Source organism: Rhinopithecus roxellana, unplaced genomic scaffold (genome assembly GCF_007565055.1).
Source record: "Rhinopithecus roxellana isolate Shanxi Qingling unplaced genomic scaffold, ASM756505v1 contig4090, whole genome shotgun sequence".
Taxonomy (NCBI): Eukaryota; Metazoa; Chordata; class Mammalia; order Primates; family Cercopithecidae; genus Rhinopithecus; species Rhinopithecus roxellana.
In genome coordinates this window covers 1-20426 of record NW_022142979.1, presented here as the reverse complement: position 1 = coordinate 20426, position 20426 = coordinate 1, and the positions used below count along the sequence as shown (strand labels likewise).

General features: G+C 56.0%; 1 protein-coding gene across 1 annotated transcript in view; it reads left to right on the top strand.

The window, feature by feature from the left end:
* The window catches only part of LOC104671362 (ras GTPase-activating protein 3), a 99367-nt gene extending 82029 nt beyond the window's left edge, over positions 1-17338 (top strand). Inside the window, exons 4-8 of the mRNA XM_030926485.1 lie at positions 5171-5265; positions 12913-12989; positions 13675-13755; positions 14141-14213; positions 17243-17338. Coding sequence (XP_030782345.1) covers positions 5171-5265; positions 12913-12989; positions 13675-13755; positions 14141-14213; positions 17243-17323 — 407 coding nt within the window. The 3' untranslated portion in view covers positions 17324-17338. The remainder of the gene's footprint in view (positions 1-5170; positions 5266-12912; positions 12990-13674; positions 13756-14140; positions 14214-17242) is intronic.
* The last annotated feature ends 3088 nt before the right edge of the window (positions 17339-20426 follow it).

Here is a 20426-nt window from a genome sequence, read left to right as displayed (position 1 = left end):
GGTGGGAGCAGCTTTCCATCAGACACGCCCGCCAGTGCGCCGTGTCGGCTTACCATCGCCATGGCAAGGCCTGGAGGTTACCACCCCTTTCCATAGGAACAACCCCGTGACTTGGAAGTTACCACCCTTTTTCTAGAAGTGTCTGCATAATCTGTCCCTTAATGGGCACACAGTTAAAAGTGAGCATAAACAAGACTGCAGGACTGCCCGGAGGTGCCACCCTCAGCACCCCGCCTGTGGGGAGCCCTGCTCTGCGGGAGTGGTTTCAGAGCTATCACACTGCCGACTCCATAAAACTGTTTTCTTCCACCACTACCTCGTTCTCAAATTCTTTCCTGAGTGAAGCTAGAGACCCTCTGAGGCTAAGCCCCAAGCCCTGCGCCATACGTGTGCTGCCCCTGTCCTCATGCCAGTACCAGCGTCTCGATCACTGTGGCTTCATAGCAGGTCTTACATTGTAGTGTAAGGTCCTCAAATTTGTTCTTAAATTTGTTTTGCTCTTCTGGACCCTCTGAATTGCCATATGTATTTTTGAATGAGCTTCTCGATTTCCAAAATAGTCCCACAGGAATTTTGACTGGGATTACATCGATCTGTAATTCGGGGAGAATTAATATCTTAACAAAATTGAGTCTTCAAAGCCATGGACATGGTATATCTTGGTGTATCTTCCCACATGCCTGAGTCTGTACAATTTCTCTCATCCGTGTTTTGTGATGTGTTTTCAGCCTACACATTTTGCACATTTAAAAACATTTATTTCTCTGTGTTTTATGTGTTTAATGGAGTGGTCAAAGATTTCTCAGGTAGTCCACCAAAAGCACAAACCTAAAAGCATAATTTTGTGAATGGTGCTTTTTTTGTTTAATTTTCATGGTCATTGACGCCTCCCTACTGACTTTGTATTCTCTGTTCTTGCTAAACACACCAACTAGTTCTATTAGCTCTGCTTGTAGATTTTTTTTGTACATTCTATGAATAAAGGTTTTTATTTCTTCCTTTGGGATCTGTATGACCTTTGTTTTTCCTCGTGGCCCTGGCTGGGACACAGGTGGGGTCAGAGCGAGGCACGTGCATCTCAGCCGCACTCCGCGTCTCGGCCACACTCCCCGTCTCGGCGGCTCTCGCTGAGTGGTGTCCTGTGGCTCTTTCCCCTTTTTCTGGTCCTTCGGCAGCTGGTTCCCCATCTGATGCCCTCCAGACCCCTGGCTCCTCCTTTCTGAACGGGCCTGGCCAGCACAGATGCAGCAGAAGAAAGTGACCCTTCTGGCCTCTCGTGGTGAGAAGGCTGCCGCCTTTGCCCAAGCGAGAAAGGGAGACCCAGAGTGTTCGGTCAACTTTTTGGTGTGACTCAAATAGGTGGGGGCAACCCTGTGGATTGGGCACATCAGAGAAATTTCAATAGACACCGTGGCCTTCGGATCAGGCATTCTCTCAGGTCAGCATCTGGAGATACGAACATGCATGCTTCAGACGTCCGCATGTCCCCATTGTTGAATGTGTGGCTTCTAGAAGCAGAGGTTGGGGGCTGGTGACAGAAGTGACCCCACATCGGGAATGAGGTGGCGGGGGCAGGGATCCCTTCTTGAAGGGATTTTAAATCCTTTTGAATGTTGTGGATTTTGTTCTGTTTCTGTTACCTATTAAAAAATTAAGTGAAGTACTTCTAAAAATAAAGACTTGTAATCATGTGCCAGTTACAAGATTCTTTTTTTTTTTTTTTTTTTTTTTTTTTTTTGAGACGGAGTCTCGCTCTGTCGCCCGGGCTGGAGTGCAGTGGCGGGATCTCAGCTCACTGCAAGCTCCGCCTCCCGGGTTCACGCCATTCTCCTGCCTCAGCCTCTGGAGTAGCTGGGACTACAGGCGCCCGCCACCTCGCCCCGCTAGTTTTTTGTATTTTTTAGTAGAGACGGGGTTTCACCGTGTTAGCCAGGATGATCTCGATCTCCTGACCTCGTGATCCGCCCGTCTCGGCCTCCCAAAGTGCTGGGATTACAGGCTTGAGCCACCGTGCCCGGCCCAAGATTCTTATCCACGTAAATATGTGACTTCTCCCGTCCCAGTTTCAGCTCATAAAAATGTGAAGACACAGTGACATTACAAGTATTTAAAACTTCTGACTTCAAAACTGACCCTCCTGTCCAGCTGAAGGAATCTTGGAGTCTGAAGACTTTTCCCTTTTCACTGAAATATGTTGCCCAACTCAGTTTTAAGAAATTTTTGCTTTCATGTGGCTTTATTCCTGTGAGACTCAAAACTGAGGTTTGCGTTGTGGGGGAAAGGGGAGGTTTAGCAAGAGCCACGCAGCCGTCATCAGAGGAAAGGAGAGAGCGCCACTCGGGACCCTTGAAGTCAAAGGTGGGAGGGCGGGGGGGTGGGGGGGCTGGGAGGGTTGGGGGGTTGGTAGGAAAGTCAAAGGCGCCCGCCCAGGGCTGCTGGTGGGAGGGCGGGGGACGCAGCGGGCCAGGAGGAGGTGTCCTGGCTGTCGTCCAACCTCGTGGTCTGCTCCATTAGAGGCTATTGGGGTGTGTCGCTGGGTTTCTCTCTGAGTCTCCCTGGTGTTCCTTCTCCCACGTGTGCCGGGGCCTGTTTTCTGCGCTGGTCCCCTTGGTTCTTGCCTTGGCTCTCGCCTGCCCTCAGTGGTGTCAACGTCCCGTGCAGCTCCAGATGGTCTGTGTGTGTCTGTGTGTCAAGAGCTGAGCTGACGAGGTCACCAGGCTGATCATACGAACCCATGAGTGTCTGTGTGCTGTATCTATGTGCGGGAGGCTGTGCAACTGGCTGGCCCTGGTTGTGAGCGGGAGTCCCAGAACTGGGAGGGGGCTTCCTCCAGGGCTGTTCCCAGGGCTGCTTTGCTTTGCAGAGTGGACGGTATGAGCTGCAGCCGGCTCCCCTGAGGACACGAGACAAAGGTGCTGAGGTGCACGGCAGGGGTCAGTGGCACTGGAGGCAAACTGTGCTGATTCCACATCTGTCCTTTGGGCACTTGGAAAGCGTCTTTGTGCCTCTTTCCACCTTCCGCACCTCCCACCATGTCCTGTGGCCACGTGGTGCCCCCATCATGTGGCCGACCCTGTGCTGTCCCTAGGGTCTGGAGCTGGTGCTGAGCTGGGCGTGTCTCAGACCCTCTGAGTTTGCAGACAAGGGAGGGGCCTGGCGACCAAGGCCCACGGGCTCTGAGATCAGTCGCGGAATGGACCGGTCAGGCTGAGGTCTCGCTCGCTTGAGCCTGTGGGGCAGAGGAGCTGCTGAGGGAAGATGCGTCCTGAGACCTCGCAGGGTGGGGACGCTCATGGAGGAAGGAACGCCAGCAGGAAGGCGGGGATGCAAGCTCCATCTCCCTGCAGCCCCAGCCTGCTTGTCTCCGGGGTGTGCAGACTGGGACCTGCCCCTCCAGGGTCACCGCAGGACTGACTGAGATGGCACCTGTGAGAGGCTGGCGGTGGAGTGTTCCCAAATTTACTAAGGTTGGGCAGCGAGTCAGGCCAAAGCGTGAGACTGTCAGATGCCAGGCCAGGGTTGTTCCGATAGGAGCCTGCGGAGGTTTTTTGAGACGCAGAAATATAAAAGGATCTTCCTTGGAGGAGAGAACCGGGCTGGGCTGTGCTGTCCTGGCGTGAGGCAGGGTGGCTGGGTAGGAGGCCCAGGCCGCTCCCTGGAGCCTGGGTTGTGCACAGTGTGCTCAGACCCTGCAGCTGTGGACGCTGCGGTGGAACCGGGGTCTGCCGGGACCCAGAGTTTCTCGCTTCGGTGACTGGACCAGAATCCTTAAGGAGGGTGTGTGTGTCTCTGGGTGCAGAACGAAGACGCGAGGAGTCTGCCAACATTTCCTTCCTCACTCCTGCGCTTGTGTGTGCTTTGCAATGGGCTCAGACGTCACGTGTGTGCGACTCCCTGGGAATTCACATGCGTCTATCGCCAGAGGTGCACGTGCTGCGTGGGTGCTCGCCGTGGTGGGTGGAGTGGTCCGCAGTGCGTGGAGGCCAGTGGCAGGGTTGACGTGGTGGTGCTGCGAGGGGACGCAGGATGGAAGACGGCTCAGTGCCCAGTGCCTGACAAGCCCTGTCCTGCCAGGGATGGGATGAGCATGCGTTTGCCCCACTGTGAGAATGTTTCTGGCATGAGGTGAACGTATGAGCAGATAATAATGGTTACATATGCGAATTTGCACATATAAATCCATACTAGGTAAATGTATATTGTACAAATATATTCTGATATGTATTTTCATTGGAAGTCTAGCTCCAAAGTCCTAAGCCTGTTTAAGGCACAGGAAATGGTTTAGAGTAGATGTCCCCAGACTTTGGGGCCCACAGAAGTGCCCAGGGACCTGTGGTGGTGCAGATTCCGGCCCACGCCAGAGCTTCTGTTCTCCTCCGTCTGGAGAAGGCCAGGAATCTACACTTTAAGGCTCTCCAGGGGCCCCAGAAGGCAGCTCATGGATTACACTTTAGAGGCACGGATTCAGACCAGCCCATGTCGTGTGGGAAGGTTGCAGCTCATTCTAGCTGTCAGTCCTCCCTGCGAATAACCCGAGCACCCACATGCATGCACACGTGTGTGCGTGTTCACACACAGAAGCTAACTCTAGGCACACATGTGTTTCAAGCTGTGGCTCGCACAGGTGCACACGTGTCTCTCTCGAGGCGTGATGCCGCTGCCTTGGTGGTGTGTGAGGCATGAGGTGTTCATTTGTGAGAACGGGACTCTCGTGCACCCAGCAAGCTCCCACATGCCTCCCGCCGTGAGAACTGGCCACAGACCACAGCGAGAGTGAGGTGCGCATTGCCGATGGACTGGACGTTCGCATCTTCCCAGCGAAGCCTCCCGAACGCCTTACTGGAAGGGAGATGGCGTAGACTTACCCCTGCACCTGATTATTTTGACTTTTTAGTATCAAGGTTTAGAGACACAGTATCACCATGCCCGGCTCATTCTTTTTGTTTTGTAGAGAAGGGTTCGCCCTATCGCCCAGGCTGGTCTCATGCAACCTTCCCCCCAGGCCTCCCAAGCGTGGGGATTCCAGGCATGAGCCCCGCGCCCAGCCGGTGCCCCATTCTGAATTAAGCTGTTGGAGATGAGCTGCAGTGATGATGGGCTGCCTTCTGCTCGCAGGCGTCCTGGCTCTGGGGCCTGTGCCTGTGGTGCATCTCCTCTGCTTATGTTGCAGGGAAGGTGGCCATCCAGAAGGAGGACTTGCAGAAGTACCACAACAGGGACACCTGGTTCCAGCTGCAGCACGTGGACGCCGACTCAGAGGTGCAGGTGAGACCTCGGCACAGCCCCGGAAACCGAGCCCCGGGACGCCGTGGGGCCTCGAGACGCGCACAGCTCTGACTGTGGCTGAAGGTGTAGGTCGGGCTTTGGCCTCGACGGGGAATAACCATGAGCCTGCTTGTGCTCGGAGCGCGCCCGGGCTCCGCGCAGGGATTTTGGGTTTTCCTTTGTCATGCACAACTGAGGCAGCCGTAAAAGCCAACACGGTGGGAAAGGACAGGCACACGTCATTGAGGGCCAAGAGAACACGAGTGGGGAAGGGCCGAGTCAAGGTCAGCCTGCAGGGACCCTCGCTTCGTCACGGTTGCCTGGATGGGCTGCTCCCCGACACTCGGCACCAAGAAAGGTCTGAGCTGAAAGAACGTGCTGGTCTCCCGAGTGTCCATTGTCGGAAGTGACCAGGGGCTCACCCCGCCTTGCCGGGACTGTGTGCCGACTGGCGCTGGCCCCGGCCCTGTCCAATGGGAGGAGTTTGTCCCACCTCCCCATGCAAGACCAGGGGCTCCAGTGCTGGGACCCACATCCCAGACCCTTGTGTTTACGGCTGCTATGGACGCACGGTGCCCAGCTGCCCAGCAACAGCTGCTCCAGGCTAGCCTGTAAGAGAGGGAGCAGTGGGGGTCAGTCTGCCCAGCCCAAACCTGCACAAGCTCCTGTGGGGTCACCCTGAGCCCTGGTCCATGACATGGAGCAGCTGCAAAGGCCACAAGCAAGAGGCACCGTGGCCCGACCCTGGAACCTGGGAGGCTTCCTGGGTGGGTCCTCGGCTGGAACTCAGTGTGTGTCTGAGTGCAGAGTCCCAGCACAGGCCGCCGGGCTCGGAGCCAGCTCCCTCATCGGATTGCTGCCAACATCCTCTGCAAGCCTCAGTTTCCCATCTGGGTGGGTTTGTGAAGCGGGCTGGAATGGCATGTGTGCCACTCGATGGCACCTGGCGCGTTGTAAAGTGGTGGCGGTGACTGTTGTTTCTACACCTGGAGGCTAGCATCCGGGACAAATCCCAAAAACAGGCTCCTTGTGAGAACTTTGCCTGAGACTTCAGCAGAGGCAACTGGGTGGGTCGGATGGAGGCTCCATGCCCACAGGTCCAGGGCAGATCTGGGCCAGGGGACTGGATGGCCTGGTGTCCTGTGGGAATCCTCGTCCCCTGGGAACCCTTTTTTCCCGGGAACCCTCTTCCTCCAGGAACCCTCGTCCTCTGTGCTTCACTGGGTCAAGGTCGCCATCTGCCGAGGTCACGGGCTGTGCACACTCCCATGGCCAGCAGAGGGTTCATTCATGAGGTTGACAGTGAGCCCAGCCAGGGGGATGGGGTGAGGCCCTCGACGGAAATGAAGGAGTGGAGCCAAGAGGCCCTGGGAATGGCCCTGCCCTAAGGGACCTGTGCTAATTGTGCTTGACACTTAATTAACTCTGCTTCCTAGGAAAGCGCTGGCTGGGGAACCCACATGTGCTGTGGAAAGTGAAGGACGCTGTGATTACTGCAGAACTGATGACTGTCCTCGCAGCCCCAGAGCACAAGGGCCCCAGCGCGCTGCTCCAGCGGACCCTGGCGTCCCAGCAGAAAGGCGGGGCTTCCCACGTGCTGCCCGGGAGGGAGGCGGGGCTTGCTGACTGGGCCGCTCCCGCCTGCGTGTTCCCCGACACTTCTATTCTGGGATACCCGCCTTCGCTGGGGTCTCTGAGCAGCAGGCAGAGTGCAGCCTCGTCGTTTTCCTCGGATTCAAGTTTGTTTTTATTAGCAGGTGTAGCTTTTCCTCTTTCTTGCCTTTTTTTAAATTGATTTAATTTTGAAATGGTTATAGATTTATAGGAAGACACCAAAACAGCACACAGGAGTGGCGAGGGGCGAATCCCCTCCTTGCCCTGAAAACGGTAGGCCGTGCTCCCTTCTTCCGGCTTCCCCAGGCACCGCCCTGTGCAGCTGGTGCAGCACCAACCAGGACGCCCACGTTTGTGCCGTCCACAGACGTTATCCAGATTTCACCAGTTCACAGGCACATGCTTCTGTGTGTGTGTCTCTCTGTGTGTATTCTATGCTATTTTTTCCAGTTTTTTATGTGGTAAAATAGAGACATCATGACATTTACCATTTTAACCATTTAAAATGTCCAATGCAGTGGCACAGTATTAAATATATTCATAATATTGTACAACCATCACCACCACCCATCTCTAGAGCTCATTTAATCTTGCAAAGCGGAACCTCTGTCCCCTCTGTCCCCTGGCTAGAGGTTTATTCACGCGCTTCCGTCCCTCCTCCCCCCGGCAGCCCCATCGCACTCTGTCTCTGATGCGGGCCACTCCCCGTGGCTCATGGCAGTCAGCTCTGCCCTCCTGGTCTTCCTGAGGCTGATGTCGCTCCGCACGACGTCCTCCAGGTCGCTTGTGGTATCAGAACCTCCTTCCTTCTGAGGCTGAGGAATGATCCGAGGTGCGAAGCGTGTGCTGGTGGTCCGGTCGCCTGTTGATGGGCTGTTGTGACAGTCATCACAGGGGAGACTGTGCAACCACCATGAAGATCAGGACTCAGATGTTTCATCTCCACGAAGCTGTAAATAAGAATGCTGCCGGCTGATCTCACGGCTGGTAGACTCTCATAAATAACGCCCAAGGCGGCTGGCGTGCCCAGGGCCAAGTCCGGCATCCTCCAAGCCTGCCTCTCACTGTCCGGAATGTGAGGATCCTGGACCGAGTGGTGTCAGTCTCCCAGGAATTTGCACTTTATGGAAGGCAAATGTGAGCTGTTGTCTAAAAGGCAGGAGGCAGGGTCAGTGCTCTCCGATGCCCACTGGTCCCAGGCGGGTGCTGCCCTGCTCACTTCACCGACGCAGTCAGCCCCAACGCCACCCAAAATGTGGCCGTGACGGGGAGCAGCGTCCCTGCTGGACTCCAGCCAACCTTTAAAACCTCAACTCCAGGCTGGGCTTGGTGGCTCATGCCTGTAATCCCAGTACTTCGGGAGGCCAAGGCGGGTGGATCACCTGAGGTCGGGAGTTTGAGACCAGCCTGACCAACATGATGAAACCCCGTCTCTACTGAAAATACAAAATTAGCCGGGCGTGGTGGCGGACGCCTGTAATCCCACCTACTCAGGAGACTGAGGCAGGAGAATCGCTTGAACCCAGGAGGCACAGGATGCGGTGAGCCAAGATTGTGCCCCTGCACTCCAGCCTCAGCAACAAGAGTGAAACTCCATCTCAAAAGAAGAAGAAGAAGAAAAACCCACAACTCCAGTCTCAGGGCCGCCATTTCATCGTAAGATGTCACAGTGACCATTTTCAGGAAGGCAGGGGGGTGGCACTGCGGCTCCTTGAGTCCCTCTGCTCTGATTCCCAGGAAATGTCCTGCGTCCGGACAGTAAGTGTCACAGACGCGGCCCACGGGGGAGGCCAGTGAGTGCGTCGCAGAAATGGGGGAAACACAATTAAACCTTTCTTGCTTCCTTCTGGAACAGACACTGTTGGAAGGTCTTTGTTAAATCACTTCATGATGCAGCGTTGTGCCCTCTGACCCTCCCCCGATGCAGGGCAGTGTCAGCGTCAGATGCCAGCAGGGGCACTGCCTGTGACAGCGAGGCATCTGCGGTGATCTGGGTGCCTGGGGGGTCACTGAGCTCCTTCATAAGCCGGACATTCAAGTGCATCTGTGACGTATTCAGAAAACAGCACAGCCCTGCGAGGGATCACAGCAAACCCCCAGGTCTGCTGTCCGCCTGAGAGACACCTGCGTGTTTTCCCCCTTGGAGCTTTCCAGTTGCACCATGAAATCAGTGACTGGGGTAGAAATTCCAGCCTCCTGCCACAGCCTCTGGGAATTTTGTGTTTGTGCAGTAGACAGTCCTCTTGGAAGGATTTTCAGAGCAAACAAAGTCACTGTCCGTCGTCCAGGGCCAAGCTTTTACATTTCTCCAGGGTTGCAGGAGGAGAGGGCCAAGGTTAGGCTTCCTTCCTCGTGGCCTCTGTGTCCCCTCTCACCTGCCCGCTGACTTTGTCTCCTCTCTGCGGCCGGCGTGGAACAGCCCTGCATCCAAGGCGCCTCTGTCCTGGCTGCTTTCTGGGCCACTGCCCGCCCAGCTGGGGACGCAGCAGCCGGTGGGAGGGGGCCAGGACCCTGACCTGGCCCCCCACACTGCTCTCTCCCTGGGGAAGGCCTTCCTGAGAAAGATGGATGGGGACCACTGGCTGCTTTTTAAAAATTAACTCTGTTTTGGGGGCAGTTCTATATGTTCACAGGGAAACTGAGCAGAGTATGGAGTTTCCATACACCCCTCAGTAGCCCCCGCCCAGGGCCCCATGGGTGACACCGGGCGACACTGCAGCCACGCGGTGTCAGGAGCTCAGCCGTGGTGGACGCTGGGCCCCTTTGCTACGGCTGTGAGTTCGCAGGAGTGCAGTGCCAGGGACCTCGGTGCAGCGTCTAGGCAGGTGCCAGGGTCGGCAGCCAGGTCCTCTCGTTCCTTTCCTGTGGGAATTTGTGCCTTTCCCCTTTGCTCTTGGTAGCCTGGTTAGAGGTTTATAATTTTATTGATCTCTCAAGGAATTTGCCTTCGGCTTTGATTTTTCTCTGTTGGTTTCTGATCTGACTTCTGGTTTCTGTTCTTGAGCTCTGGGTTTAGTTTGCTCATTTTCCTCAGTCTCCCAGCCCTAAGCTCAGGTCAGGGTTCGGATCTACCTTCTGCTCCAGTCTGTGCGGCCGTTACTCCAGATTCCGTCAAACCCTGAGCACGGACCCCGCTGCGCCCACTGATTTTGATGAGTAACACTTTCATTTCTGTTTATTCCAGAGCACTTTAAAATGTGTCTTGTGTTCTCCAATGTGTGTGTTATTTAGAACTGTGTCGTTTAACCTCTAAATATTCTGGGATTCTCCAGCCTGCACTGGCACCTGCAGATTTACTCAGCAACTTTTCTGGCCAGAGAAAGGGCCTTCCAGGAGTGGATTTTGTTTGTTCCCACTCCCAAATCAGCAGAAGACGGAAGCACACAAGTCAGCCGGTCGGGAGGGATTCATGCTGTAGGAACAGGAGCGGCCTCAGGACCTGATGGTGCCCAGCCAGGTGCCCCTGGACCTGGCCAGGACCCGAGAGAGCACACGGGGGCCACACAGCCTGCTGCCAGGACCCGGGAGAGCACACGGGGGCTGCACAGCCTGCTGCCAGGAGCCAGGAGAGCACACGGGGGCCGCACCCTGCTGCCAGGAGCCAGGAGAGCACACGGGGGCCACAACCTGCTGCTAGGGACCACAACCCCCTGATGCGGCGTGACTCTTCCTGAAGCTCCCTAACAGGAATCAAGCTGCCTCCATCTGCGCAGCCTCTTTCTAATCTGAACACTTCTGTCCTGAGGGAGTTTGCGCCTGGCATTTGAGAACGGGATGAAGCAGTGGGTTCTCAGTTACTCTTGGGCCAGGCACTTCCTCCTGTCTTTTGGTGTTCAGGGCACTGCTTTAGCCCGTGGACAGCCACAGAACAGAGCCTGGCATTTGGGGTTCGAGTCTGTGATCCCCCCTGCATTTGTGGTCTGTGTTGGTAGATCTGTTTGGTGAGGGTCTGGGTTTTTGAAAAGCAACTTAGTGGCATATGTGAAGATGCTATTTTTAACTTGTATAGGGAATAAATATCTCTTGACTAATTTTGGGGGTATTATTTTATGTATTTTTCTTATTAGGTGATTTACCTCTCAAGGCGGGCTAGGTGTCTGGAAGATTTTTGAAGGAACTTTAAGGTTTTTTAACGTTTAGGTTGGTGGGGGCCTAAGCGAGGTCCCTGCTCCATCCGAGGTTCTGCACCAGGCCACATGCTGCAGGGCTGCCGTCGGTTCTGCCGTCCACGTCTTAGCACCACGCATTCTGCCCCTCCCTCCCACCCTCCCACAGGAGTGACAAGCCCTGGGGAACAGGCCCTGGCCTTGCTGGAGCCTCAGGAGCAGGAGCTCAGGGCCGGGCCAGGCAGAGCTCCTGATGCATGGATGAGTCTGTGTTCATTCCATCCATTCAGCGCCATTCAGGCTGGAGCAAATACAGGGACGGCGGCATGCACAGATAGGCACACACAGCCGCACACACACACAGGCAGACACAGTCACATGTACACACAGGCGGTGCACACACCGGCAGACATCCACACACAGTTGCATGTACAGACAGGTCGACAAACACGCATACACAGCTGGACACACACAGTCGCACGTGCACACAGAAGGACATGCACACAAGCCACACACTCACAGACAAGAAGACACACACAGGCGGACACACACACAGGCAGATGCACACACAGCTGCTCACACACATAGTTGCACGCACACACAGAAGGACACAGCCACACATACAGGCAGATGCACACGCAGACAGGCGGACACTGACAGGCAGACACACACACAGTTTCAGGCACACACAGGCAGATGCACGCAGCCGTGTGCACACAGATGAACACACATACATAGTTGCACGCCCACACAGACACATAGCCACATGCACAGACAGGCAGACACACACAGCTGCATGCACACAGCTGCACACAGGTGGACACGTACACACAAGCAGATACAGTCACATGCACACACAGCACAGGTGGACACACAGTCGCATGCACACAGGTGGACACAGCCACACAGACAGACACACAGTTGCACACAGGTGGACACACAGCTATACACAGGTGGACACGCACACACAGCAGCACAGATGGACACACATAGTCGCATATATGCATAGGCAGAGACACACACAGTTGCACACACCCAGGTAGACACAGCCGCACACATAGGAGGACACACAGCTACACACACCCACACCCACACACACAGCACAGATGGACAGACACACAGTCAAATGCACAGACGGACACAGGTGGACACACACACAGGTGGACATGCACACACAGCAGTGTCCACAGATGGACACACACAGTTGCATGCACAGACAAGTGGACACACACAGGCGGGCACACACACACCACAGCATGCTTATACAGGTGGACACACACAGCCACACACACAAACCGCACACACACATAGGCAGACAGACAGACACACAGTCATACTCACAGATAGGTGGACACACACCCACAGCTGTGCACACAGACAGGTGGACAGACACAGCAGCACGCAGAGACAGACGGATCCATAGAGACAGGTGGACCCGCAGGGCAGCCTTGCTGTCTGTTCTGCTGGAAGCCCCCACGAGCCTTGCTCTCTGTGTGAGCTCTCCCAGGTTCCTGCGGCTTCCATGCGGCCTTGCCCGCGGGGAGGTAAAGGCAGGCAGTGGCCCTGGCTCAGGAGAGAGCTGTGCTTCCCCTCTGCTTTGCCCCAATGGACACACGTGAGCAGCCTGTAGCGTCAGCATCTTTGGGGGGCTGCTTCATCTCCCACACGGTTGGACCCCTCACTTCTGAGGCAGTGACCTGCTGTCAGCAGAGCTGGGAGCCTGGGCAGCCACATGGGGCCGAGCGGCCAGGCAGGCAGCTCTCCTGAAGGAAGGCTACGGCTGGGACCCTGCGTCCCGGGGGCCAGACGTGCCCGTCGGCTGCGGCAGGGCGGAGCCACCTGCTCCCTTTGCCCTCTAGGCTTTCCCTGGGCTGCGTGGCCTGTGGGAGCGCCACAGCGCCTGACGCCCCGTCCTCGTGCCTTGCAGGGCAAAGTGCACCTGGAGCTGCGGCTGAGCGAGGTCATCACAGACACTGGGGTCGTCTGCCACAAGCTCGCCACACGGTAAGACGTGTCCTCGCCAGGGACTGAGCACACGGCGCGTGGCCCGTCTGGCTCCCGAGGAACATGCAGGGGTTTTCAAACCAACGCACAGGAATTTCCAGAGCCGGTGGCTCCCCAGGATGACACTGTTTAGAGGTTCTGGCCCCCCCAGGATGACGCTGTTTTAGACGTCCTGGGCCCCCAGGATGACGCTGTTTTAGAGGTTCTGGCACCGCAAGACGACATTGTTTTAGGGGTCCTGGCTCCCAGGATGACGTAGTTTTAGGGGTCCTGCCTCCCAGGATGATGCTGTTTTAGGGGTCCTGGCTCCCAGGATGATGCTGTTTTAGAGATTCTGGCCCCTCAGGATGATGCTCTTTTGGACGTCCTGCCTCCCAGGATGACTCTGTTTTCAGGGTCCTGTCCCCCCCGGATGACACTGCTTTAGGTGTCCTGTCACACACTACCGGCGTCCTCACTAAAGCACATGCTCACCTTAGAGGTGTTGTTTTGGGCTTTTGCGAACGGCCGGCGTGATTCAGTGTCACACCGAGGCATAGCGGCTGGCGTGGGCCCTCCCTGCCTTCCAGGGAGGAAACCACATCTCACAGCTTGAACTCAGGCCTTCTGCCTGACCCAGAGCCGTCTTGCCATTTGCCCGGGGGTCTGCGCTCCCTCCTGACGCTGCCTCCGCTTCTCTCCTCAGCATCGTCGAGTGCCAGGGCCTCCCCATCGTGAATGGGCAGTGTGACCCCTACGCCACCGTGACGCTGGCAGGACCCTTCAGGCAAGTGGCCTCACGCCTCGGGTTTCCGTTCTGGTCCTGGGGGGCGAGGGTCCAGCTCTGAAATCACGAGGCCACCGCTCATTTGGGAGGAGGCAGGAGGTTGCGCTTTGAGGTAGAATATGTAATTTTTACTTCGTTTTGTTTTCTTTATTGCTCCAAACCTGCTTTGTAGAACACGAAGCCTTCGTGGTCTTCATGCTGGGTATTTTTGTCTCGGTAAAGGTTCGGGATTTGCATACCATCTGGAGTTGGAGAGGAAGAGAAATATTTATGAAATAAATAAAGGCAATAAGTGACTTGTGCATTTGAGAGCTCGGTTTTAGGACTCAGAGACTTGGAATCAGCAGTGTGGCTCTAATCCCAATCCTTTCTCTCTCAATAACAGATCGGAAGCAAAGAAGACGAAAGTAAAGCGGAAGACCAACAACCCCCAGTTCGACGAAGTGTTTTATTTTGAGGTTGGTATCTTTGTGGGTGAACGTCAAGTGCAGGCCGCACCCGAGACACGTTGGCGGAAAGTCTGGATCAGAACCATCTCAGTCTCTTCCCTCTAGAAGTTCCTTCCGGAGAGGAGCCAGCCCCGCCGGCCTTGCGACCCGTGGCCCCAAGACCTTCCCTCCTCTCCTGAGAGACAAAGGCCTTTCGTTGCCTCCCAGACTGGCCCAGATTTGAGTTAAAAGATGACAGGTTGATGCTTTCCAAGTTACCAGGACTTTGGGGTTTTTTGATGTGTTTTTGGCTGCTCCGCCCAAGTGTCCCTGAGCAGGCGGAAGGCTTGTTCCAGTGGAAATAGGCAGGGTTTTGAAGCAAAGGGGGAAAGGATTCAGACACAGAGATCCTCTCAGAACATGAAGCACCAAAATCCGTGAAAAGGAGGGTGCAAGGGCTGTACCCGGTAGAGTGGGACCCGCTGTGTGGTTTGGGGACGGCTGCATCTCGTGGAGTGGGGACCTGCCATGTGGCCGGCACGGTTTGGGGACGGCTGTCTGCAGGGCCTTTAGGCAGATGCTCTTCCCATCCACAAACCTTCCCGTGCACAGGCCCTGGAGATGTGAGGATGGATGAGGCCTCTGTGGCAGGAGCATGGCCAGTCACGCCTGAGGGATCAGGCGGGCTCCCCTGAGCCATGATGGCTGAGCGGGGCTCGATGCACGCAGCTCTAGGGGGACTGTCGGAGAGTGGACCTACCAGTCTGAGCAGGACCCACGGGCACTGCTGAGGCGCAAAAGGGCCCCACAGGCAGAGGTGGGAACTTGGTGTCCGAAGCCAGGACCAGGCTTTCAGGGCCACGGTGAGGAGGGCTTTGGAGGTGGAATCTGTTCTCTGTCTCAAACGGAAGCCGTCACTTAGAGACAGGTGGAGAAGGTGGTTTTGCCAGAGCAAGGGAAGGCAGGGAGCTGCCAGGCTCCCAGGGGCAGGCTGGGCCCTGTTGGCGGCACAGCAGGCGTGCGGCATGGACCGAGTTCCAGGCGGCGGCTTCCCCTGCCTTGGCTGCTGGCTTGGCTGCCACACGTGGAGCTGTCATACACGCAGTGGGGTAGAGCTCGCCCACTGCCCGGCCACACCCGGGTGCTCATCACGCTTGCAGGGTTCTCACACCGTTTCTACCGTGTGCACTCCCATTTCACTCTGTAAAGACGTGGGTCTCAGCCTACTGGAGTAATTGAGTGACCACAGACAATCTGAAAATCGTGGTCTGCATCACCACCTGTGGGGCTCCAGGGAAGGCCCAGAGCTCGCTGGCCACTGCCGTGTGGGACCCACGGGCCCTGCTTTTGGGGTCTGTGACCTTTTCACTCCGTCTCCACCCCGTCCTTACAGCCGTGGGCCTCGTTCACCAGAACCCTGTCTCTTTTGGCTTCAGCTGCTTCTGACCCAGCTGCAGGCCGAGCCCCGGGGAGGGAGCGTGTCCCCCGCAGGCTGTGCTCAGACGGCCACCTACCAGGAGCAGACCCAGAAAAACAGATGTTCTGTTTCCATGGGAAGCAGTGTCTGTACCTTTTTCTTCCAGGATAACAACTGACACATTAAGGCCCTTTAACTCTCTAAATGAGATTAAATAATCTCATAAATTTGGTGGGAGCTGCTTTCATTCACTGAACACGTGTCAGGTGCCAGCACTGTGCCGGTGATCAGCTGGTGATAAGATGTGGGAGAAAACAGAGGAGTCCCAGGCCACCACCCCAGGCCAGCATGGGAGGGACGCAAACAGACAAGCCCCTACAATAGCTTCCGACCTGCTCTGCAGAGAGGACGTGAGGCAGGGGCACTGGGGGGGGGGACGCTTCCTGGAGGAGGCATTGCCTGACCTGCTCTGCAGAAATGGTATGAGGCAGGGGTGCCGGGGGCTTCCTGGAAGAGGCATTGCCTGACCTGCCCTGCAGAAAGGGTGTGAGGCAGGGGCGCCAGGGGCTTCCTGGAGGAGGTGTTGCCTGACCTGAGTTTTATGAGATGGGGAAGTTGGGGGGAAGCAAATTTGAGGACAGTGGTGTGTAGGTCAGGAAGGAGGAGGCGTCAGCAGCCTTTAACCCGAAGCAGAGAACTGCCCCTGCGTGATCTTTGCCTCAGTTTACCAATCAGGAAGTGCAATCTCAGAAGTTAGGCAGTTTTAGCAACATGATTTTTGTGTCAGACCCTGCATCAGAACTTCGAGCTGAGAGCTCCTGAGCCAGCATCACTGCTGAGGCCTAGAGAAGGTGGGGCAGGGAGGGAAGCTGGGCAGGAGGGAGCCCTCCTTGTAAACGCGGGTGACCTGGTGCATGGCTGATGGTGGTTAAATTGGAACTCGAGGTGGTAACCGACTGTGGTCTCCTGGAGCCCGTGGGGCGGCCTCCTGCTCTGCTGCAAGGACCCTGCTGGCTGGCGGCGGTGGGGGGCGGTCCCAGAGCCTCAACCCTTCACTTCTTCACTCCCTTACTGTTCTAAGGAACCCACTGTGCAGAGGCGTCAGGAGGAAGGTAGCAGCGTCTTGAGTTTCCACCATCTGACGCTCCCCAGAGTGCTGGGGTCTGTTAGGGGCTGGCGAGTTTCAGGCACCACAGGCCTCACGCTTTTCACTTCCTGTTGGCAAACAGAGCCTTGAGGTGGGGCCGCGGGAGGGCAGCGCTGGCTTCGTCTCCACGGCAGAGGGTGTCCCTCCCTCCCTCACAGGGTGGCAGGCCCAGAGCAGGTGCAGGTGAGGGACGTTTGTGTCCCCAGAGCCCGGCCCTCATCAGGAGCCGCTGGGAGAGTCCGGCCGTGGCTGTGAACAGCCCTGGGGCAGGTCTCGCCTGGGTCTGCCCCTCCGGGGGTGCTGTGAGTGGGAAATGCTGGCGCTCAGGAAGCCGGGCCTGAATCCCGAATCTCGCCTAGTGCCTTCCTGGTTGTGGCCCTTGAGTGGTGTGTGGGTAAGCGCAGAGGTTAGTGTAGCCCGGGGCCTGGGTCCGCATGGAGATACCCCGCTTGGTGGCAGCGCAGTCTCAGCGCTTTCTCTCTCCGCTGACTCCAGGTGACCCGGCCCTGTAGCTACAGCAAGAAGTCTCACTTTGACTTTGAGGAAGAAGACGTGGACAAGCTCGAAATCAGGTGAGAAAACCAGGCTCCGCGTCCCCGACTTGGCAGTTTTCACCCAAACTCCTCAGCTGTGTTGTTATTTGTTTCTAAATATAGGGTCATAGGTGGAAAAGAATTTCCATTTTCTTGGTAATTTTCACAACAGGATGTTAGGAGATGTAGTTGAAGTGACAGCCTGTGGGTGGTGTTAGGGCTCACCTTGCAATTCCTGCGAAGAGGCGAAGGCCGGAGGTCCGCATCCCTCCGGCCAAAAGGCTTCATCCACCAGGAGTGACGGGGCACACGGGCTGCAGCCATTCTTCAGGTCTTGTTCTAAGCCCTCCGCCATCCGCGGGTGCAGGCCCCACTCGGAGGTCACAGGCCTGGCGGGTCTGCACGGCGCCCGGCCCTGGCACTCCTGAGGCTCTCGGCTGGGCGGCCTCTGTGGAGACCCTGTCCCCTTTGACTCGAGTGAAACGTTCTTACCTGGTCCTGGGTTCGTGTTTCCTGCGTGTGGTCATAGAAGCTGCATCGTCAGCCTTTGCCGTGGAGCCCCCACCTCCCTTTCCTGGCTCCTCAGCGCCTCCCACGGGAAACGGGGAAATCGCTTGCGGGTTCACGCAGGTCGGGTCGTGATCTCAGGCCCAGGATTTAGAGAGCCCCACGATCCGGCTGACTCAGGTCGGGGGAGGGCGGGCCCCAGAATGTGCCCTTCACAAACGCTGGTGGGTTCTCCCCTCCCGGTGAAAATAGGCTGGATTCCTGTTTCTTTTTGAACGTAGCCTCTGTTCCTTCTGTACCAACAAATGCCCCCATCCCCCGTGAAGAGGCAGATGAACCTGCCCTGAAGCCCCCGAACCTTTCCATGCTGGACAGAGAAGGAACGAAACGGCTCCCTCCTGACCCTCCCCAGCCAGCCCTGAGACCCTGAGCCTGGGATGCTCCTGAGCCTGGGATGCACCTGCTTTCTTTAGGTCATTTTGGAGAATGTGCCATCAAATCCCTGGTTACGCTCCCTCCCAGGGCCTGGCACTGCCCTGGGGGGACCCTTACCGGGACATGTGGAGCCGGTGTGTGGCTCAGGCCCTACGGCTGCTGGGAGGCGTGGTTTTGTGGTTGAGAACTGTAGGAATGTCCCTGATGTTACCAGTCAGATCGGCCTCCCACAGTTGTCTCCATCCTGAACCACAGAATGTCCCTGACGTGGTCGGTCAGATCCACCTCCTGAGGGGTCAGGGCCCTGAACCGTGGGAATGTCCCTGATGTGGTCGGTCACATCTGCCTCCCATGGGGTCAGGGTCCTGTGGAACAAGAGCTGCCATTGGAAACGTGGCAGCTGCCCTGGCGTCCCCCCACCCCACATGGAGTCTTGGACACCCTGAGGTCCTGTGTGCCCCCGGCTCTGCTTCGCTCCCTCCTCACTGTAAGTCCTAAAGGAGGGTTGTCTCCACCACCTGTCTCGGTTTGAGTCCCATTTTTAAATGTCTTGCCCTCAACCTTCATTTCCAGATTTCACGGTACTGAGCTAGGGCCCGAGACCCTGGGCCGGGCATCAAGGAAGCCTCCCCGGGACTCATGCCAGCCCCACCGCCAGCCCCTTTTTTGAGAGAAGGAAGCACCATCGTTGGTTCCTTTTTACACCAAGTTTTGGCAGTGGTTGTGATGGTAGTGGTGGTGATGCTGGTGGTATGGATGGTGTTTGTGGTGGTAATAGTGTTGGTGTTGTGGTGGTGATGGTAGTAGTGATAGTGGTGATGGTGGTGGTGGTGATAGTGATAGTGATAGTGTTGGTAATGGTGGTGGTTATGCTGGCAATGGTGGTGGTAGCAATGGTGCTGGTGTTGGTGGTGATGTTGCTGGTGATGGCAATTATGGTAGTGATGGTTTGGGCAGTGACGGTGATCATGGTCATGATGGTGGTGGTGATGGTGGTGGTAGGGATGGTGGTGATGGTGGTGGTAGGAATGGTGGTGTTAGTGGTACTGGTGTTAGTGATGGTATTGTGGTGGTGGTGTTGGTATTGGTGATGATGGTTTCTTGTTTTGTGTTGTGTTGTTGTTGGTTTTTGGTGTCATTGTGTGGTTTTGTGTGTGTTGTGGTTTTGTCTGGTTTGTTTTTTTGTTCTTGTTTTTTGTGTTTGTAGTGTGGTGTTAGTACTGATGGTGGTAATTATGGTGTGTTGTTGTTGGTGGTGGTGGTAATGGTGCAGAGATGGTGTTGGTGGTAGTAATGGTGTTAGTGTTGGTAGTAGTGTTGGTGGTGGTGGTGACAGTGTTTTAGTGCTGGTGGTGATAGCAGTGATAGCAGTGGTGGGAATGGTGGTGGGGGGATGGTGTTGGTATTATTGGTGGTGATGGTGATTATGATGGCAATGGTGGGGATAGTGGTGATAGTGTTTTTGTTGGTGGTGGTGGTGCTACTGTTGGCAGTTTTGGTGTTGGTGATGATAGTGATGGTGGGGATGGTGGTGATAGTGGTGATGTTGGTGTTGGTGATGGTGTTGGTATTGGTGGTGGTGGTGGTCATGGTGTTGTGATGTTTTTGGTGGCGGTGGTGATGGTGGTGGTAGTGTTCGTATTGATGTTGGCAGTGATGGCATTGTTGGTGATGGTGGTAATGATGGTGATGGTGGTGATAGTGGTGGAGGGAATGTGGTGATATTGGTGCTGGTGATGGTGTTGGTATTGATGGTGCTGGTGGCCATGATGTTGTGATGGTTTGGTGGTTGTGACAGTGGTGACAGTGATGGTGATGGTGGTGATTGTGATGGCGGTACTGGTAGTAGTGTTGGTGTTGATGCTGGCAGTGATGATATTGCTGATGATGATGGTGATGGTTGTAGGTGGTGGTGGTGGGGATGGTGGTGATAGTGGTGCTGGTGGTGGTGGTGGTGGTGGTGGTGGTGATGGTGTTGATATTGATGGTGGTGGTGGCCATGGTGTTGTGGTGGTTTGGTGATGGTAGTGGTGGTAGTGTTGGTATTGAGGTTGACAGTGGTGGTATTGTTGGTGATGATGGTGAGAATGGTGATGGTAGTGGTGGTGGTGGTGGGGATGGTGGCAATAGTGGCAGTGTTGGTATTGGTGATGGTGGTGGCCATGTTGTTATGGTGGTTGGGTGGTGGTGGTAGTGTTGGTACT